General features: G+C 36.7%; 2 protein-coding genes and 1 long non-coding RNA gene across 7 annotated transcripts; 1 reads left to right on the top strand and 2 right to left on the bottom strand.

Annotated features, from left to right (window-relative positions):
* Positions 1-1150: 1150 nt before the first annotated feature.
* LOC120348646 (uncharacterized) lies at positions 1151-5099 on the bottom strand. 4 transcript variants are annotated; one of them, XM_039418829.2, is made up of 3 exons: positions 4964-5099; positions 4196-4403; positions 1151-2495 (listed from the first exon to the last, which is right to left on the bottom strand). In XM_039418829.2, exons 2-3 carry the CDS (start codon positions 4299-4301, stop codon positions 1771-1773), a joined length of 831 nt encoding a protein of 276 aa, XP_039274763.2. In that variant the 5' UTR covers positions 4302-4403; positions 4964-5099; the 3' UTR covers positions 1151-1770. The 4 variants fall into 4 exon arrangements, with proteins under 4 accessions (XP_039274763.2, XP_039274764.2, XP_039274766.2 ...); XM_039418830.2 differs by having other exon boundaries at positions 4214-4403; XM_039418832.2 differs by having other exon boundaries at positions 4196-4358; positions 4964-5090.
* Positions 5033-9676, bottom strand: LOC144411618 (uncharacterized). Its single transcript, XM_078110371.1, has one exon. It carries the CDS (start codon positions 9599-9601, stop codon positions 6023-6025), a length of 3579 nt encoding a protein of 1192 aa, XP_077966497.1. The 5' UTR covers positions 9602-9676; the 3' UTR covers positions 5033-6022.
* A 2400-nt stretch (positions 9677-12076) lies between these two features.
* On the top strand, positions 12077-16747 carry LOC144425064 (uncharacterized). Of its 2 annotated transcripts, XR_013477240.1 has the most exons (4): positions 12077-13766; positions 13855-14222; positions 15786-15858; positions 16577-16747. It is a non-coding gene; the product is annotated as an uncharacterized LOC144425064 (long non-coding RNA). The 2 variants fall into 2 exon arrangements; XR_013477239.1 differs by lacking the exon at positions 16577-16747 and having other exon boundaries at positions 15786-16557.
* Positions 16748-17184: the final 437 nt, after the last annotated feature.

Here is a 17184-nt window from a genome sequence, read left to right as displayed (position 1 = left end):
GATTTCGGTGTAGGTAATTTACATAATACATAAAAGGCAAGTTTATTAAGATAAAATCAATCAATTTAAAAATTGCTTTCTGGTTACGAGTAGGACTGGCAAATTATTCGAATATCAAGTCGAATATTAGAGTAGCAGTTTACTATCGAATAACTGGTAACACGGGGCGTGGACATGACACTTGCGGTTTTCTGACGACCACGCGAGAACATACACATCACGCCGACATTGGAGGGTATATTTGCGTTATAGAGTTTCTATTCATTCATTTTCAGTAGCTATGATACTGTCTCAATGTTTAAATGAGCATAATGTGCGACAATGTCGCGGGAATATCAAGTTATGTGGGTCGTTTCGTAAAATTTGAAACACCAATACAAGTATTTAATGAAGTGACATTACAAAGATTTCTGGACGAATATCCTATATATACTGATTTGTGACCAATATGCAGCAATGCAACTAAGTCGATTTCATCAGAATTATTGACGGATACGCAGTGACGACATTTCCGAAATCTTATTTAACCCAAACATTAGATAAAAATACGAACATAAAGGGACAACGAGTTCCAGGACCAGTACCAAAGATATTGTTGACTTTTATTTTACGTTGGCAATAAAAACGATCAAAGCAGACACGTAAGAAAACAATCAGAATAAATTAATTTGCAAATTTAGGCTCCAAATTCTTTCCTATAATTGCGCTCAGCGTTTGTCCTCAATGATCGCACAATATCTTTCGAGTTCGTCGAACAGAACGCTCAGTTATGCGAGGAAATAAAAAATAACTGACGTCGATGTCCACCAGAGTGCAAGACTTGATCCGGCATTTGAATGTAGATGGATGGCAGGAATAATCAAACCAAATTCACGAAAGATACTTATTGAAATAGAAGCGTATATATTGAAATATAACATGGTAAATACATAAAAAGTCTGCTTACAAACTTATAGAGCGGGCCGCAAAAAAACAGTTTTTTTTATAATTTTACCTGCATTGGTATTCAAACTGTAGTCTCATACACAAAAACACCAAACTTACGACCTCATCTGCACGACGTCACAACTCACAATACACGTAAGAAATTTATAATATTTTTCATAAATTCCCATCCCAACCAAAACTTTGGTTAAATCGTGAAACGTCCTAAATACAATGCAATTTTATTTCGATCTTTCGTCTACACTACAACAAAAAACACAAACAAGGGTGACGAAAAGACGGGCAAATATGCAAAACCCAGGGAAGGTTTATTACAAGTGCTGTAACCAGTACTCGAGAGGAAAATAAGAGACACTAGAGAAAAACAGTTTTACGCATTCATTTGCGGCTGTAAACTTTGGTAAAAATATTCTAGAGAGCTTTTACATTTTTCCTGAAAGTTGCATATCATCGTAAATAACAACTTCATCAATAACAAAAAGAAAACTGTTTTATTATTTTTGTCAAGTATCTGTCAGAGAGAGAAATAATGTAGTTGGCCTTCAATCAAGACCACCCACAAGACAGGACTGGAATTTCATATATATATATATATGTACCGCTATAAAACTGTCCCAATTATTTTCTCCTTAGGCGCGATGAGACTTGAGTGACATAATTTTTCATTTTAAACTGTTTTGTTATTAAATTTAATGATATTGATCTGATTTGAGTATAAGTAAATTAAGCTAGTTACGTACTTGGATCCATAAATATTCGAAGAAGTACAATATATATGAATATTTTTCATGTATGTTTAAAGCAACAATAGAGCGATACTAAGCATTACGATGAAATGTCAGGAAGTTCACGCTGGCGTTTTCGGAATTCCTGCTTTCTTAATCTGTCTTTTTCTCGTCTGATTGATTTTTGTTGAGGAGTTTCTCTAAGACGCTTCCGGCGCATTTCTACAGCCTGTTTTGAAAAACTTTTCTTTCGTTTAGCATCACCTTCTGGCAATACTACAGTGTCTGCATCACATTCGTCCATAGGAAGCAGTTTGCCAGAATCGGAAACCATTGAAACTGTAAGCTTAGCTTTTTCTATAACTGTATCTTTACCCGATTCGTGAAGTTGCCCAACGTATACCTTTGTGGATGTTTCAACCATGTCATTTCGCTGTTTGTGAAGATAACTTTTAAGTTGAATTCCCAATGCAAGAGCTGCTCTGTTTATCTGAATAGCCAATTCAATAGGAAGTATCTGGATGTCTGTAATTCTGCCAGTATACACATATTCAATGACACTTTCAATTCCTTGGCATGTCACTTTGCCACCAATTTTTATCATTGGTTTAGTCAATTCTTGGATGCGAGTCGATAAAGTTGAAAATATCAGCTTGTGGACAGTATATGTTACAGGATCCTTCAAACCATTGTGCGAGGATGGTAAAATAATGATCGAAAAATCACAATGAAGATCCTGCTGATGCAACAAGTATAAAGACATCATTATAGCAGCACAATGTGATCCGTTGACAAGTCCATGTGGAGTAATAATAACACCATCATCTATTAAAAAAAAGGGTAAAATAATTTTAATGGACACTTACAAGTAGGGTATGAAACAAACTAATACTTGAAATGTGTCTGGAGACTGATAGTCTTCTTTTCTAGACAAAAATTCAGACTTAGTGTTTCCCCGAAAATAAGAATGGGTCTTATTTCAATTTTCTTCCGAAAAAAATAACACTAGGGGCCGGTTACGTGAACCACCCTGATCAATGAATCAGAGCCAGATCCGTTATATAATGGCTCTGAATGAATTATCTGATTTGTATTTAAGTTTCCGAAACACAACTGAAAACTAACGAATGAGGTTTAAAATGCGAAAACGAGGTAATGCTAGGGCTTATTTTCCTTATTTTCGGGGGATGTCTTATATTTTCATTCATCAAAAACATTTATCAAAATTACAAAGTAGAGAAATACAAGATTTTCAAATACACACACTATGAAAACCGAGATCTGTTTACATATAAATAACACATTTTTGTTCAAAATAACTGCAAAGCATAGATTCAATCATTTAAAACGTGTAGGAAAGATTTCTTGCTATCGAGTAGATCAAAAAAAAAAATCACGTTATTGAGTAGGCTTATATTAAAATTATTTTTAAAATTCAGGCTAGGTCTTATTTTCGGGTGACAGTAGTAGTTTAAAAATTTCGGAATGACCTCGTCAATCTGTGATTTACTTGTTAAAAAGCAGTGCTCATCAACAGAGTGTATAGTACACCCAGGCCCCCAGGGTGTACCAAAAAGTTAAGGAGGGTGTACCGAAATTTGCAAGGTAATATTCTAATAAACAATACGCCTACGATCGTTTTGAATGGATTAATAAAAAATTGGCAGCTTGCCACAGATGTAACACAATGTATGTGTTTAAATTTGTGTATAACGGATGTCTGGCATTTTCCAAGTTTTTGCTACCAGCTAAACACAATGCCAGGATATCGATGGTTTGGACAGAGTAACTTGAGAAAATGTTATTTGGTCTTGAATTTTCCTGACATACATATATATATGTATACGTGGGGTTTGTAATTCTGTTGTTATTGTGAGAATCATTTTGGTGAAGTTCCTAGCGTATTAAAACAGTTAGGCCATACAAACTGCAAAGAAGATGTAATAAATGAAGCAATGGAATATGTACAAAATTAGAAAGAAATTCACTCTTACAACCCGAAACTAATGAAAAATCACACAAACTTATCCCACTGATAACAAACACATGGTTTGGGTTTCTGCAGGACCAACTACCGGTACCAAATTTCTCCCACATACTAACAACAAAAATTTCAACTAATTTTTGATACCAAACCAAAAAAACACTTCAGTAAATTGCGGTCCTGTACATAGCCATGCCAGGAGGTGCCATGCCCCCCAACACTTCAACATACGCTTTTTTGAAAAGCGATTTTGAAACTTGTACATATTTTTCAAAACTATTTTGCTCTATTCATGAGAGATCCACTGATAACCTGACGTGAAAGTCCAGTCATTAGATGGGGAGTGCATTATGAAATGTGATAACCCAACTGGAAGCTAAATGTAAATAAACGAAGAGTAGAGACAGCAAAAACATGGCTTGTCAGGTACAGCGAGAAACAAAAGCATGTGATATTTTTCTTTACACTCATATTTAGAGAGCCTTATACACCCGCATTACCTTATAATAAAGAGTTCTATTCATCCAAAAAATATCAAAACCTGAATCAGATCTCGTACTATTTGAAGTCATTATTTCCCAATGCATATTCGATGGCATCTTTGGCACATCCGATGGCATGGTATCTTTGGTCTTCTGATGTGCCATGTTAGTTTTTCCCTTGTCAGCAAGTACTTCTCAAGTCGGTTCACATATTCCAATGTTCTGTGATTTTACAAATTTTATGAAGAGAACTCAACTTTCCAATTCCTAAAAAGTTAAAACTAATTATTAGCATAAAATGTGGGTTTGAAGTTAAATATACTCCATATAAATTCTGGTTGTACATCGCCTCATTTTTTTTAAAACTGTCTAGGTATCGAAAAGCCATGCAGAAAATGTCACAAACCTTGCAATAAGCTAATTCAGGCGTTCAATTTAGCATCAGAACATAACATAGTACGAAATTTTTATATTTCCACAAATGTATTATATTTAGTGTATTTTACTTTACTATATGCATCGATGCCATGAACATTTTTTATAAAAATTTTGGTCGCCTTGAGACTTGAAAAGGTTTCTTTAATATACATTTACAGGTACTCCCAAAGTATGTTAACCGGAAACCAGAACGTAGTATGTGTACCAAGTTAGGCCATAATTTTATTCCAAATTTCCTTATTTTAGTTCCATTACGGGTTTGGGACTAGCCGAGTGACTCCACTTGTATTTGTACCTGAAATTATGGCCTAATCCTAACTTGGTACACATACTACATTCCGGTGTCTGCCATCTTGGTTCACATACTTCGGGAGTTCCCATTTACATACCTATGTTGCATTCTTCTACTCCAAAAAAATTTCTACTTGTATAGGACACACAAATATTAGCTAAGCATGCTGACAAATGAAATAAGATTACATTACATGTTTTTGAAACAGAATATCAAGCAATTGTAAGTCAAGTAAACATGGCATAATAGGACTCAAAAAGCATCAAACTACTATTAATATTTATACAAATGCTTCCCCAGAATTTTTAATGTTTAAACAAAATATCTCACAAAAAGAAGAAATCAGAAAATAAATTTAGCTGTTATCAGAGTTTTTTTCCTATATCATGAAAAACATCATTTGTTCCAAACTTATAAAATAGATATGCATAAACTGATTATTTTATTAGTTAATGCCAAAGAACAGACATTAAAAGCAGGGTTTTCTATCTGAAACCAATAAAAACAATACAAGTTATAAATTGACGAATGTTATGAATCAGCGATTCATGAAAATATGACAAAAATCTACATATTGTCCTTATCTATTATCACTAAAAGGATTGGCGCATTAATGATAATTATAAAATTATCAAAAGCACAATTTTCATCTTGCTTCAATCGGTTTTTCCAATGCTGATAGACCTGCTGATGACAATGCTGATGTTTCTTTTTATTAAGTGAAGCATATATTATTAATAGTGTTGTCGAATAAAATATTGAGGACGGCAACTATTGACAATGAAAAAAAGTATTGTAATATACAGAATTGCAATTAACCGAATCAATAAGAGGATGTGAAAAACTTAACCCAATTTCAGCTCTTGCACATGAATGACAATTCACTCAAAATGGAGAAAGACCAGAACAGACATTTATGGAAAAATTCAAACTAAATATGTGCATTCATCCCCACTGTACAGTAGCCTACATTTCAATACAATCATGCCAGAATCAGAGGATGAACTAAAGTTCAAAAGAATTATTTGAATTAAGCAGTAATGTTAGAAATTATCAAACACAAATTATTATAATGTTCATAGCACACAGTTTTATCAGCCACAAGAAAAAATAAAAGTTCTCTTTATTTCCGTAAATGATTTGAAAATATTTCAGCTCATACTTTTCTCCTTTTGTTAGCAGGCATTCCAACAGAATAGGCATCGCTGTATGGTGGCTGTTCCACAACATTCTTTTGATTCTCGATATCAGCAGTTATGACAGAAACCCATTCTTCCGGAACCATAGTTGTCCAATCAACATCATCCCTTGCTCCATCTAGATCTTCTGTGCTCGATTCTTCTGAAATTTCCATCACATCAGCATCTCCAGAGTCTTTTTCTGGTTGTTCGCTTTCTTCTTGCTTTTCGCTGGGCATTGGTAGGAGTGACTCAGAGGTCCCTTGGTTATCATGAGCTATTTCAGATTTGTTTGCTTTTTCGTCCATGTTCGAAGTATTTGTTATATTACTACAAGTTGCTTCATTTGTCAGTGTGGCTTCTTGTTCAGCTGGGAAGTTCATAACAAACTGGTCAATCTGATCTTGATTAACAGAATGATTACGGATAAATGGTATGAGATGGTTTCCCATCATAGTTCGCACTTGTTCAACCATTGGATTTGGTTGATTTGTTGCCCCAGTTGAAAACGGATCTAAAGCAGCTCCTAATTGTCTCATGACTAATTGTTGCACTCTTTCCTCAGTTCCACGCAAAATATGAACGTTGAGTTGTAAAGCAAGTGCCAAACTATTAATGAGATGATTGTGAATGTCACGAGCAAAATTCTGAGAATCATGAATGTACAGTAAATGCAGAAGTCTTCGCAAAACATGGCGATAAAGAGATAAGTTAGATTCTACAACGCTGACATCCTGTAACTTGGGCTGCTCATTGTGAAAATACTCTTCAATAAAAGGCCTTAATTCATCCGAGTGACGATCAACTTCAGCTTCAATCTGATCCCTGTTAGGTACAGATCCTTCAAACCAGCGTTCAGAAAGGACCCGTCTCAGTGGACCTCTGAGTCGGTTTCCAGGTTCTGAAGCACCAGCCATAAAAGCAATGCAGTCTGGAATTGATAACAATTCCCCGCAATAAAACAACACAAGTTCAATGATGTTTTCATTACCTGTTAGGCACATCTCACTCATGTAACCTTGACCCCGTACAATATCATTCACACAATTTGGTGTTCGTTGAATTTTTGGCAAATTTCTATGTGTATTCCCAGCTTGACCAACAACCCTCTCCCTTGTACCTCCAACTGGTTGTGACTCTGAACTAGTTGACGTTTGATTCGCGATGGTTCCAAAATGTCCTCTATGAATTTCTGCAAGAAGTTCTGCCAATCTGTTTTCAGTAACTGGCTGCTCAGAGGATGCATTGCTGCTAGTAGTTGGAACTGATGGCGTGGTATTAGAAGAAGTTGGTGTGATAGTAGCACTTGCAGTTGTGCTAACAGAGGTTGTGCCGCTAGACAACGAAGTTGTTGACGCTCCAGTTGTTGCTTGGTCTTCCTGAAAATTTGGTTCAGAGTTAGTGAGATGATTAAGCATTATGTTCTGAACAGTTTGACCAATGATATTAGCGATTTCAATCGGGATTTGGTTAGTTCCTCCAGGCAGTCCCTGTATTGACACTCTTTCAGTATGTTGCTGTGATGTGTTTTCTCCGGTCATTGTACCATTGTTTTGCGTTACAACATTCATGACTTGCCGCACAGATCCTTGAACACTCTGAATGATTTGGCGCATTGCTTCTTGAGACAATCCAGGAATAGAAGGAAGTTGCATTTCTTGGGGTATTGAAATATTTCCTTGGTCATCCGCTTGCATCGACGAAGAAAAACCAAATGCCTGTGTACTATCTGAATGTGCTGGATCAATATGAGCACCAGCATCTCCACCCTCTTCCAAAGAGGTTTCAACAATCCCATCGATTTCTCCTTCTTGGATCGTGGTTCCAATAGTTGATTCTGGTGTTATATTAATGTTTATGTTAGGCTGAATATGAGTTGTAATTTGGACAGCATAATCGGTGGGTGCAATGTCAACTCTAGTAGAGCCATGAGAACTAGCACTGCTCTGACTGACAACAGAGTCGTTAGTGGGTGCAGTAGTACCTCCAGCCACGCTGACAGGTTCAGATGAGGTTGTGCTCCTGGACACTTGAACAGGGCCTGATGCAGCTGGCTGAGTTTGTTCAAGGACAGGCACTGGATGTCGACCAACGAAACTTGTCTGCTGGGAAGTTGGATGGCCATATAATCCAGACTGATGACCTTGTTGGGGCATTGGATGCTGTGGTGGAGAATTAAACCTGAGCATGGATTGGGGAATCGGCCCCATCCCGATCATCCCTGGTCTCATATTCATTGGAGCAGTTCCACGAAATGGTCCCAAAAACATGGGCATTCTGATCGATCCACCCTGATGAACTTGTCCCATCCGAGGTTGATTCAAATATTGCCCAGCAGTAGCAACATTGTGGAGTCTTCGTCCTTGAGGAGCTCTATGCCTCGAGCATTCTCCTTGTATTAGCATTGACCGTGGTGGAGTTTCGGACAATGGAATAACCAACAAAGAGAAAATTCTATGTATGACGCTCAATGCTCTTTGAGATTTCAATACTGCCGTTACAAACCCCATCATTCGTTTGTATTCTGCGCTTTCTGTGCTTGAATAGGCCGGGTCAATTTCAAGAAAGTTTGTATATTCTATTAAAAATGGTAAAAACCTAGTCTCAAGCTCTGTAACACGCCGCAAAACATGACCGACATCTGGCAATGATGGGTGTCTAGTACTGTTTGGCTCTGATGAAGTTGCTTGACCAGCTGCAGAATTAATAGAACCTGTGCCACTTGTTGATGCTTGGTTCTGAGTCCCCGTTGAATCTGATAAATTTGTATTGCTGGTGTTGGTATTATCACCAAGACTTTCGGGAAAATTACCAGTTTCCAAGCATACGATGTGCTCTTCTAATTTAATCAGTAAATATTCAACATGATTCAGCTGACGACGTGGCTCGCTCAACACTTCCTGTGGTCTTTGTGGAGCAGTATTTTGCTGAGGTTGAACTCTTCTCTGTGCCGTGCTTTGCTGGGCAGGCTGAACCGGGTGTCTATGTTCCTGGTTCACATTTGGTTGGTTGCTCTGACTTCCTTGTGCACCTTGCGGACCTATGTGAATCTGAATTTCTGTTCGCATATCACCTTCCGACATATGGGGATGTCGTACCGAACCTCTGACGACAGTTGGCCCAACCGGATTTGACATACCACTGAGAGCTTGCTGCAGCATTTGCTGCACGAACTGATTTGAGTTGAAATTAGGACCAGGAGCTGGCACAGGAAATGGACCAAATATATTTCCTGCAAGTCCTGGGACACGTGGGGTCGCAGCCCTTGGGGGAGGCCCAGGCACCCTCGGGCCTGACCTTGCGGTCTCAGCTGGAGTTTGAACATGTGCTGTCGGTAAACGCTCAACAAGATGAATAACTTTTCCATTGATGTCTCCACTTGCATTTAATTGCACAGCATCTTGTAAAACTCTTCCTTGATATATTAACCTTTGCCTTTCCACAGGAATATTCACAGTCTGTGATATGTGTTGCTTAAATGACTGAACTGTAATATCATCCGGAACAGAAAAATTGCGTGATTGGGAATCCAATGTTTTCACAGTTATTTCCAGCATGATTGTGTTGAAATTTACAAGATTTGTATATCAGACAATTTCAGCTCTAAATTTCCTGAAACCAAATGTAGAATATTTTTACTAAATTTCTAGTTGGTAAAATGTTTATTGTGATTCATCAATGACAAATCCCCCAATGAACAAAGACACAATACAAGTTATCAGTTTATTTTTGGTAATATTGAAGTTTGCAATCCGAAACTGCGAAATTATCAATCCGAAACACTGGACTTAAGGTGACAGTCACAAGGTACTGGAGAATGCTACTAACAAGTTATGGGATCAGATAACAATAGTTTACTTGGTATTACTGGTGTGATTAGAGGATTAATTACTGTAGGATATTTCAGTATTTGCATCAAAGAACTAACGCACATGTGATGGTTCATATTGCATTATTGATGTTTGATAGACTAGTAAATTTCAGCTATATCAGTCTATGGCTGCGGCCCGACGACACATTCCGTTCGGCCCCCAGAACAATTTTAGTGTACACTACTAAACCATTAGCAGAATAATTTTGATTTATTTTTAAACTATTCCAACTGGGAATAGTCATTTTCCTAATCTCGATATCGGGATCGATGTTTGTTGAAATCACGGAATTTCATTGTTGTATCTATAAACGTCAAGATATATATATGAGATATATATATCCTAAATGCAGAAATGGGAATGAAGTCCTGTGATCAGTGAAAGGAGAATGAATTAACGGCACATGCACTTCTGGCAGGGCTATAAATTCTGACTGTTTGTCATCAAACACGAGTGTCATTTAGTCCGCCGACATCGATAAACTAAATTCCGACACAATTATCCCTCTACGCAAGTACTAATTTTGTTTAACTACACAATTTTGAAAAAATATATCAACACAGCACATAACAAAAAGCAACTAGGCGCCCAGTTTTAAATCATACAGTGGAGTTGGAGTCCTTATTAACGGCACATGCACTTTTTGCAGGGCTATAAATTCTGTTGTTTGTCATCAAATGCAAGTGTCATTTAGTCCGTCGACATCAATAATCTAAATTCCACCACACAATTATACCACCTAGAGTAGACTGTCTCAAAATATATGATAGCAATTGTAAAAAAGTAAAAAAACATCCTCGACGGTTATAGGTAGGCCTTCTTCTTGTCGGTGCTGATTGATACTCTTTCATGTTGGTTTTGATTTATTACGTCGACGATTACGATTAACCACAAAATAAAATATTTGTAAAATGCTTTTAATTTGAATGTAGGCGCTAGAATGTGTGGATGATATTCGATATTCTTTGAAACACGAATAACGATATTCAAAGGTCGCGATATTAACATTAAATTCAAATTGGACATCCCGGCTTATGAGCTTTCTAATTGAACACCGAGATTACTAGCGTCACTGTACAAATGTATCTTAGTCAGTTAAAGCATCTGGACACAACATCAATTTCATATTATGTGAGATACCTCTTCATTCGATCAGAAATATTGTGTACTATGAACAACGCTCAAAGACCATTGTTTTAACCCGTCTGCCCTACACAGCACACCTAATTAGGTAAAATTACATACCGGTAGTATCGGTATCGGAATATCGGCCTTTTTGTAGTATCGGCGTACCGGTATCGGCGTTTTTAGCTTGTATCCGATCGGTATCGGCGACAAAAGTGGTATCGTTCATCAAAATATTATTGTATGGTCACCAAAAAATTACGTCAATACGACGTCATGGTGGCATAATAAGATCCTCCCGAAGTATACGGATGGTCGTCCAAACGCGCAGGCGATTGAGCAAGCTATTTCTCTCGTTTTGTTGTCGCAACGATTCCGATATGAGACAGATGCCATTTTGGCCGATCGTAGCTATATTTCGGCAAGCTCTATGACGTGATTCTGACGTCGTAGTGACGTACCAGGTAATTTTCGAATGGCATACCGGTACCGGAAGGTGGGGGTTAGGAATAACATGTGCCAAATTCGTTATGCTACGCCACCTGGAAGTACTTCAGTACTTGTGGTACTAAACTATACTAGACCCGAAAAAAAGTGACCCAAGTAAACGTATTTCCTTAAAAAACAGTGTCTGGTGTTTTTTTTAAGTAATACCGGTACCGGTATCCGTCACGACAGAATATAAATTTTGAACAAAATTACAAAACCAAACACGAGAAATGATACCGGTACCGAAAATACCGTACCACGATATTTCGGGTCTCATGTACCGGTACCGTACGGTAGTTTGTACGGCTAACTCGCCATGGACAGTTGCAGGCTAACCCGTTAACCGCCGTCGCATGGCGAGTGGTTCATGGCGAGTTAGCCTCCACCCGTTTGTACCGGTACCTAACATACTTCTAGTAGCTGACCATGGCAAGCTCTATGACGTGACTGCAACGTCGTAGTGACCTAATTTTTGGATGCGGTAATCAGGTGGGGGTTAGGATTGACACGTGAAAAAATTATTTTGCTATGCTACGGTACTACAGTAGGGAGGCGGACAACTCGACTACACGGACAACTCACCAGAGACAACTCGACTACCTAGAGGCCTGGTGAGTTGTCCGTCTTTTGGCATTTTCTACGGTGGTGTTTTAGGTCTATAGAAATGCGATTTTGATATTTTTAGTGCTCAAATGTTGAGAAAAATAAATAAATATGCTCTAGAAAGCATTTTTATTTGTATAAGTGGCTTATTTTGATCATGATGTATCAATACAAATACAGTCTACAGACAGAACTGGAGTAACGTTAGCGAAGTTAGACTGTTGACTTATAGGACTGTGTTCGTTTAATTTTTCGAACTTTATTGGTATTAAATGTTTTGAATGAGCACCTTTAAATATATTTAAACCTTTATACTTCACAGTAACACTTAAATATTTATGAATGTGAGCTCAGTAGTCTATGGTTGCAGTAGTCTAAACTCGCCTACGGCAGTCACCCGACAGGCCGTCAACGGGAGGCGGACAACTCGACTACACGGATAACTCACCAGAGACAACTCGACTACCTAGAGGCCTGGTGAGTTGTCCGTCTTTTGGCATTTTCTACGGTGGTGTTTTAGGTCTATAGAAATGCGTTTTTGATTATTTTAGTGCTCAAATGTTGAGAAAAATAAATAAATATGCTCTAGAAAGCATTTTTGTTTGTATAAGTGGCTTATTTCGATCATGATGTATGAATACAAATACCGGTACAGTCTACAGACAGAATTAGAGTAACGTTAGCGAAGTTAGACTGTTGACTTATAGGACTGTGTTCGTTTAATTTTTTGAACTTTATTGGTATTAAATGTTTTGAATGAGCACCTTTAAATATATTTGGACCTTTATACTTCACAGTAACACTTAAATATTTATGAATGTGAGCTCAGTAGTCTATGGTTGCAGTAGTCTAAACTCGCCTACGGCAGTCGCCCGACAGGCCCGTCAACTCACCAGTCGAGCAAACGGCAAACTCTGATCCGTATAACCAATGACATTAAAGCTTTCAAGGCATAGCACGAATGGTGTTCGAGCCTGCTTCGACAATTGTTGTGGTTTTTAATGATATGTGGAAAATTGAAGGTAAAAATAAATCGGAAAAAAGTAAGGTAAATACTATTGTTGTATATCACACCCGGGCATCGCACTGTTAAGTACATGCGGAAAAGCCAGCTTTTGTCAAATACTACGAAGTTATTAATTCAGTACGGTACGTAGTTGCCCATTTGCCGAAATTGCATATTTACTTACCCCTTATGGTTTCAAATAGTTCGTGCACCTCCATTTAGATTTTTTTAATCAGTGAGGATATATACTTATTGCTGTAACATACTATTGCTCATTCACTTTTATTTGCGTATTGGATCAACGGGTTAACAAGTTCACCTAAAATTTCACTCATACCGGTCTATATTGTATAGTCTGATCTCTCAGGTATTTGGAGCCACGAATGCTTATAATTTTCTGACTAAACCCCTTTATTAGTTGGTTTATATACCAAATTCAGTAAAACATTTTTTACAAAAAACATAAGATATTGGATTTATTAGCTTTTCCATTCTGAATCATATAGACTGCTTTATTTATTCTTAACGAAAATTAATACATCTCCTCTCCTACAGATGTGAAAGTTGTGGACAGACCTGTCTAAGCATTGTGAGACTCCTGCAGCACAAGAGGCAATAGCAATAATAGTGAGTATATCAATCAAGAAATTAGGCCGACATAAAACAAAACTTTCAACTATTCATCTAACCTCAATTTCCTATTATTTATTCACAGGACAACTGTAGCTGAAGGGGCGATATCAGAAGTCTGGCGACATATCAGTGACAGTTTGATTCCAAGAAATATGATTAGAATACTCCATAAATGTTTGCAATAGAAGAACAACCTATGGAGGAATGCAAAGACATTTGACCCTCCGGTAAAGTTGTGTATGGCCCCTACATCCTGCAGGGCTTGAGGGAAATAACTAAAAATTCCAAAGCGTAAGATTGCATAAGCGGTCTTCTTTGTAAAAAGGCACAAAATATGCCAGACATACTTAAAACAGCTTTGAAAAATGAGGATTACGGTTCACTGACTACACCTGTGTTATATTTGGTTCATCAAATTTTGGTAGTACTATAGAAGAAATTCAGAAAAGGGTATAATCATGATTCATGATAAAATAATGTTATATATTTTGGACAACTTCAATCTAGACCAGGGATGTCAAACTCGCGGCCCCAGAGAACTTCCAGTGCGGCCCTCGAACGCTTAACAATAATTGTAATATTATTTTGGAATTTTTTTTTATTTAAATGTAAAAGATTTTTCAAACCTTTTAAAGTGAAATTGAATATTCACACAGAAAACAATTTACTGAAAGTAGTTTTAGAAAGTTAATTTTTTTTGTTCACATTTTGACTCAATTAAGAATACACATCAAGCTAGCAAAAGAATACTGAATAAAACACTTGAGTGATTAAATTAAAGTACACGAAGAAGGTGGCATTTTCGAAGAAAATGGGAGTTGCAATATTTCTGCATTTCACAAAATTCTGAAGCACATTGTTTAATTTGTCATATTTCCATCAGTACAATGAAAAACACAATAAGCTCAGCAGTCAATATGACAAATTCGAAGACCAACTCCGAACAGAAAATTTTCATGTGTTTGTATATTAATATAAATATACAACGACTTAGTTACTAAAAATCAATATCAACAATAATTCAAGCAATCCTATGCCATGCAATGTAGCGTGAAATGTCTTGTCGAAAAAATCTGTCATTTGTTTTTTTACTGATCTATACATGAAATGATAAAAGTAACTTTTTTGCATTACTGGAATTAATTAAACTTTTGCAAAGATACAGATTAACCCATGATCATGTGACCTCGTTAGTTAGAGTTGGTACTATAAAATCATTTCAGCCTGGCCTTGGTATGCTGGTGACACAAAGAAGATGCCAAACGTCAGGACAAATGTAATTAAAAAACATTGAGTTTATACTGTAGTATTTTTGTTAATTTTAGGTTCATATATTTAGATTAAGTCATTTTTAGTGTATATATTATTCGTTCCTTAACCAAGGCTTGTTCAAAAATGATTTTGATGGTTGTACATGGAATTTTATACAGTAACTTGCAATAATAGTGGAATGCAAATATTAATATGTAATTGCATTTGAAATATGAAAGAAAATAATGAAACTTAATCCAACTGATTAGTTGCATCACAATATATGTCACAAACTAAAACTATCTGAAAAATATCTCTCGAGTATACATTATCAAAAACTGTTTGCGGCCCTTTTTACAATTTCCACATGCAATGCGGCTCTCGAAACCCATGAGTTTGACACCACTGATCTATTCTAGACGATTCAAGCATTGCTTTGGGAAATAATATCACTTCAATTAAATTGAAAAAAATCTCGCTATATTAAATACAAAACCGTTGCTATCATAAAGGTAAACCAATTCAGCCACTCGGAATATATTGGCCTTCACAAAGCAATGGAGGCAGAATTGAGAGTTCATGAGCTATGAACTTTTGTTCTTTTCTTTGTCTTGAACTTTCCATACTCCACAGCCTCTATTAATTTTTTTTTAATTTTAATTACCATGTGATGGTCATACATACTGTATCTTTGTATTTTCTGTCATGATGTATTATCTCAATGTGTCAAACTTTTAATTAGTGTGTATATTTTGCTTGCAGATGACATGAATGTATTGTCTTGCTTATTACCTCAGCTTGGAGTATTGACAAGAAAAAAGTGCCCGTAAATTACGTAAAAAATGTTTAACTCTTTGATATAATCAGAATTCACATTTAATAGGAATTATAAACAGCCAACAATCAATGAGAATTATATGCAAAATTCCTCAGATTGAATTTGTCTTCTAAAATCGGAGGAAGGCACAACATATAGGTAGTTTCCATTCACACAAGTCTTTCAAGAAGACTTGCTCGAGACAAACTAAATGAGCATCGTCAGGTGATTGGTAAGGCTGCAAGTTGAATCAGCCCTGCAATCTCCTGCATAGAAGATAATATTAATTAGCGGGCTATGAGCTAAATTCCTAAATTTAGACACAAACCTATCTACGAGGCATTATGTACCAGTAATGTTACCTACGATTAACTGAATATGTAATATGTCTAATAAATCCACCTACTAAAACAAGTTCGATAGGTGCAAACTTTGTGTTATGGAATTGTATCACAGCACCTTTAAGAGAAGTAAAAACAGTTTTGCTGTTTTGTATGACAAAACCTCTTTAAATGAAATTTCAATGTTTAAGCGCAAACATTAAAATTACTAACTTTGAACTTTGTCATTATCTGCAAAATGTTTCACACAAATCTTTACGCTATCGCGTTTGTAATATTCTCTGATAAAAAAACGTCTATGATGTTCAGAATTACTCTTTACAGCTTGTCTGCCATTCCAGCTTTCCAAATGAGCAAAACTTCTCAGATATAGAGATTATTTTCTTTCGTTACAGGCGCAAAAAGGCAGGTACTACACGTAAAGAAGACGCCGAGTAGCAAAAGCAATCGGAAAACCGTCGCGAAAGGCGACGAGAAATATGTGCATTGGAGCGTATCATGAAATACAATCTTTCGCGTGTAGTCTTATGGAGTGACGTCAGAGTTGCCTATCATGTTGTTTAATGTCATTGGTATAACAGAAAAAAAAAAAAAAAAGAGGCAACATGTGTCTTATGTCTAACTTTATATTCTATTATTTGTAGTGACAACTGATCTGTTTATGTTAAGTATTGCTTGTGTTCAATAAAACATTAATTTACACCAATAAACAGATCTAATAACTCCGAATTCCAGAACGCATGCAATTCTATTGATACATCATTTCACGTGTAGTTCTCGCGGCTTTGCATCGATATCCTGAGGGATTCTGATAATCTAGCTCGGAGATTACGGAATAGTCTAATTCCGTTTGGGTCTTCCTTATTTCGTCCTCCAGTTGTATATCTAGTTGGCGCAGTGCCATATGTATCTCAAACAAGAGCCTCTTTCTGTAACTGTTTGCAAAGTCACTCATCACTTTCTCATCATTCTAGTTGAGGGATTCGAGAGCTGATTCCAAACG

This window comes from Styela clava, chromosome 1 (assembly GCF_964204865.1).
Source record: "Styela clava chromosome 1, kaStyClav1.hap1.2, whole genome shotgun sequence".
Classification (NCBI taxonomy): Eukaryota; Metazoa; Chordata; class Ascidiacea; order Stolidobranchia; family Styelidae; genus Styela; species Styela clava.
This window is presented reverse-complemented; position numbering and strand designations above follow the sequence as displayed.

Coding starts and splice junctions, on each gene's coding strand:
- LOC120348646 (XM_039418829.2), bottom strand. CDS start 4,301: ATGGCACATCAGAAGACCAAAGATACCATGCCATCGGATGTGCCAAAG. Junction 2,496..4,195: donor TAGTACGAGATCTGATTCAG/GTTTTGATATTT, acceptor TTTTTTTAATAG/ATGATGGTGTTATTATTACT.
- LOC144411618 (XM_078110371.1), bottom strand. CDS start 9,601: ATGCTGGAAATAACTGTGAAAACATTGGATTCCCAATCACGCAATTTT.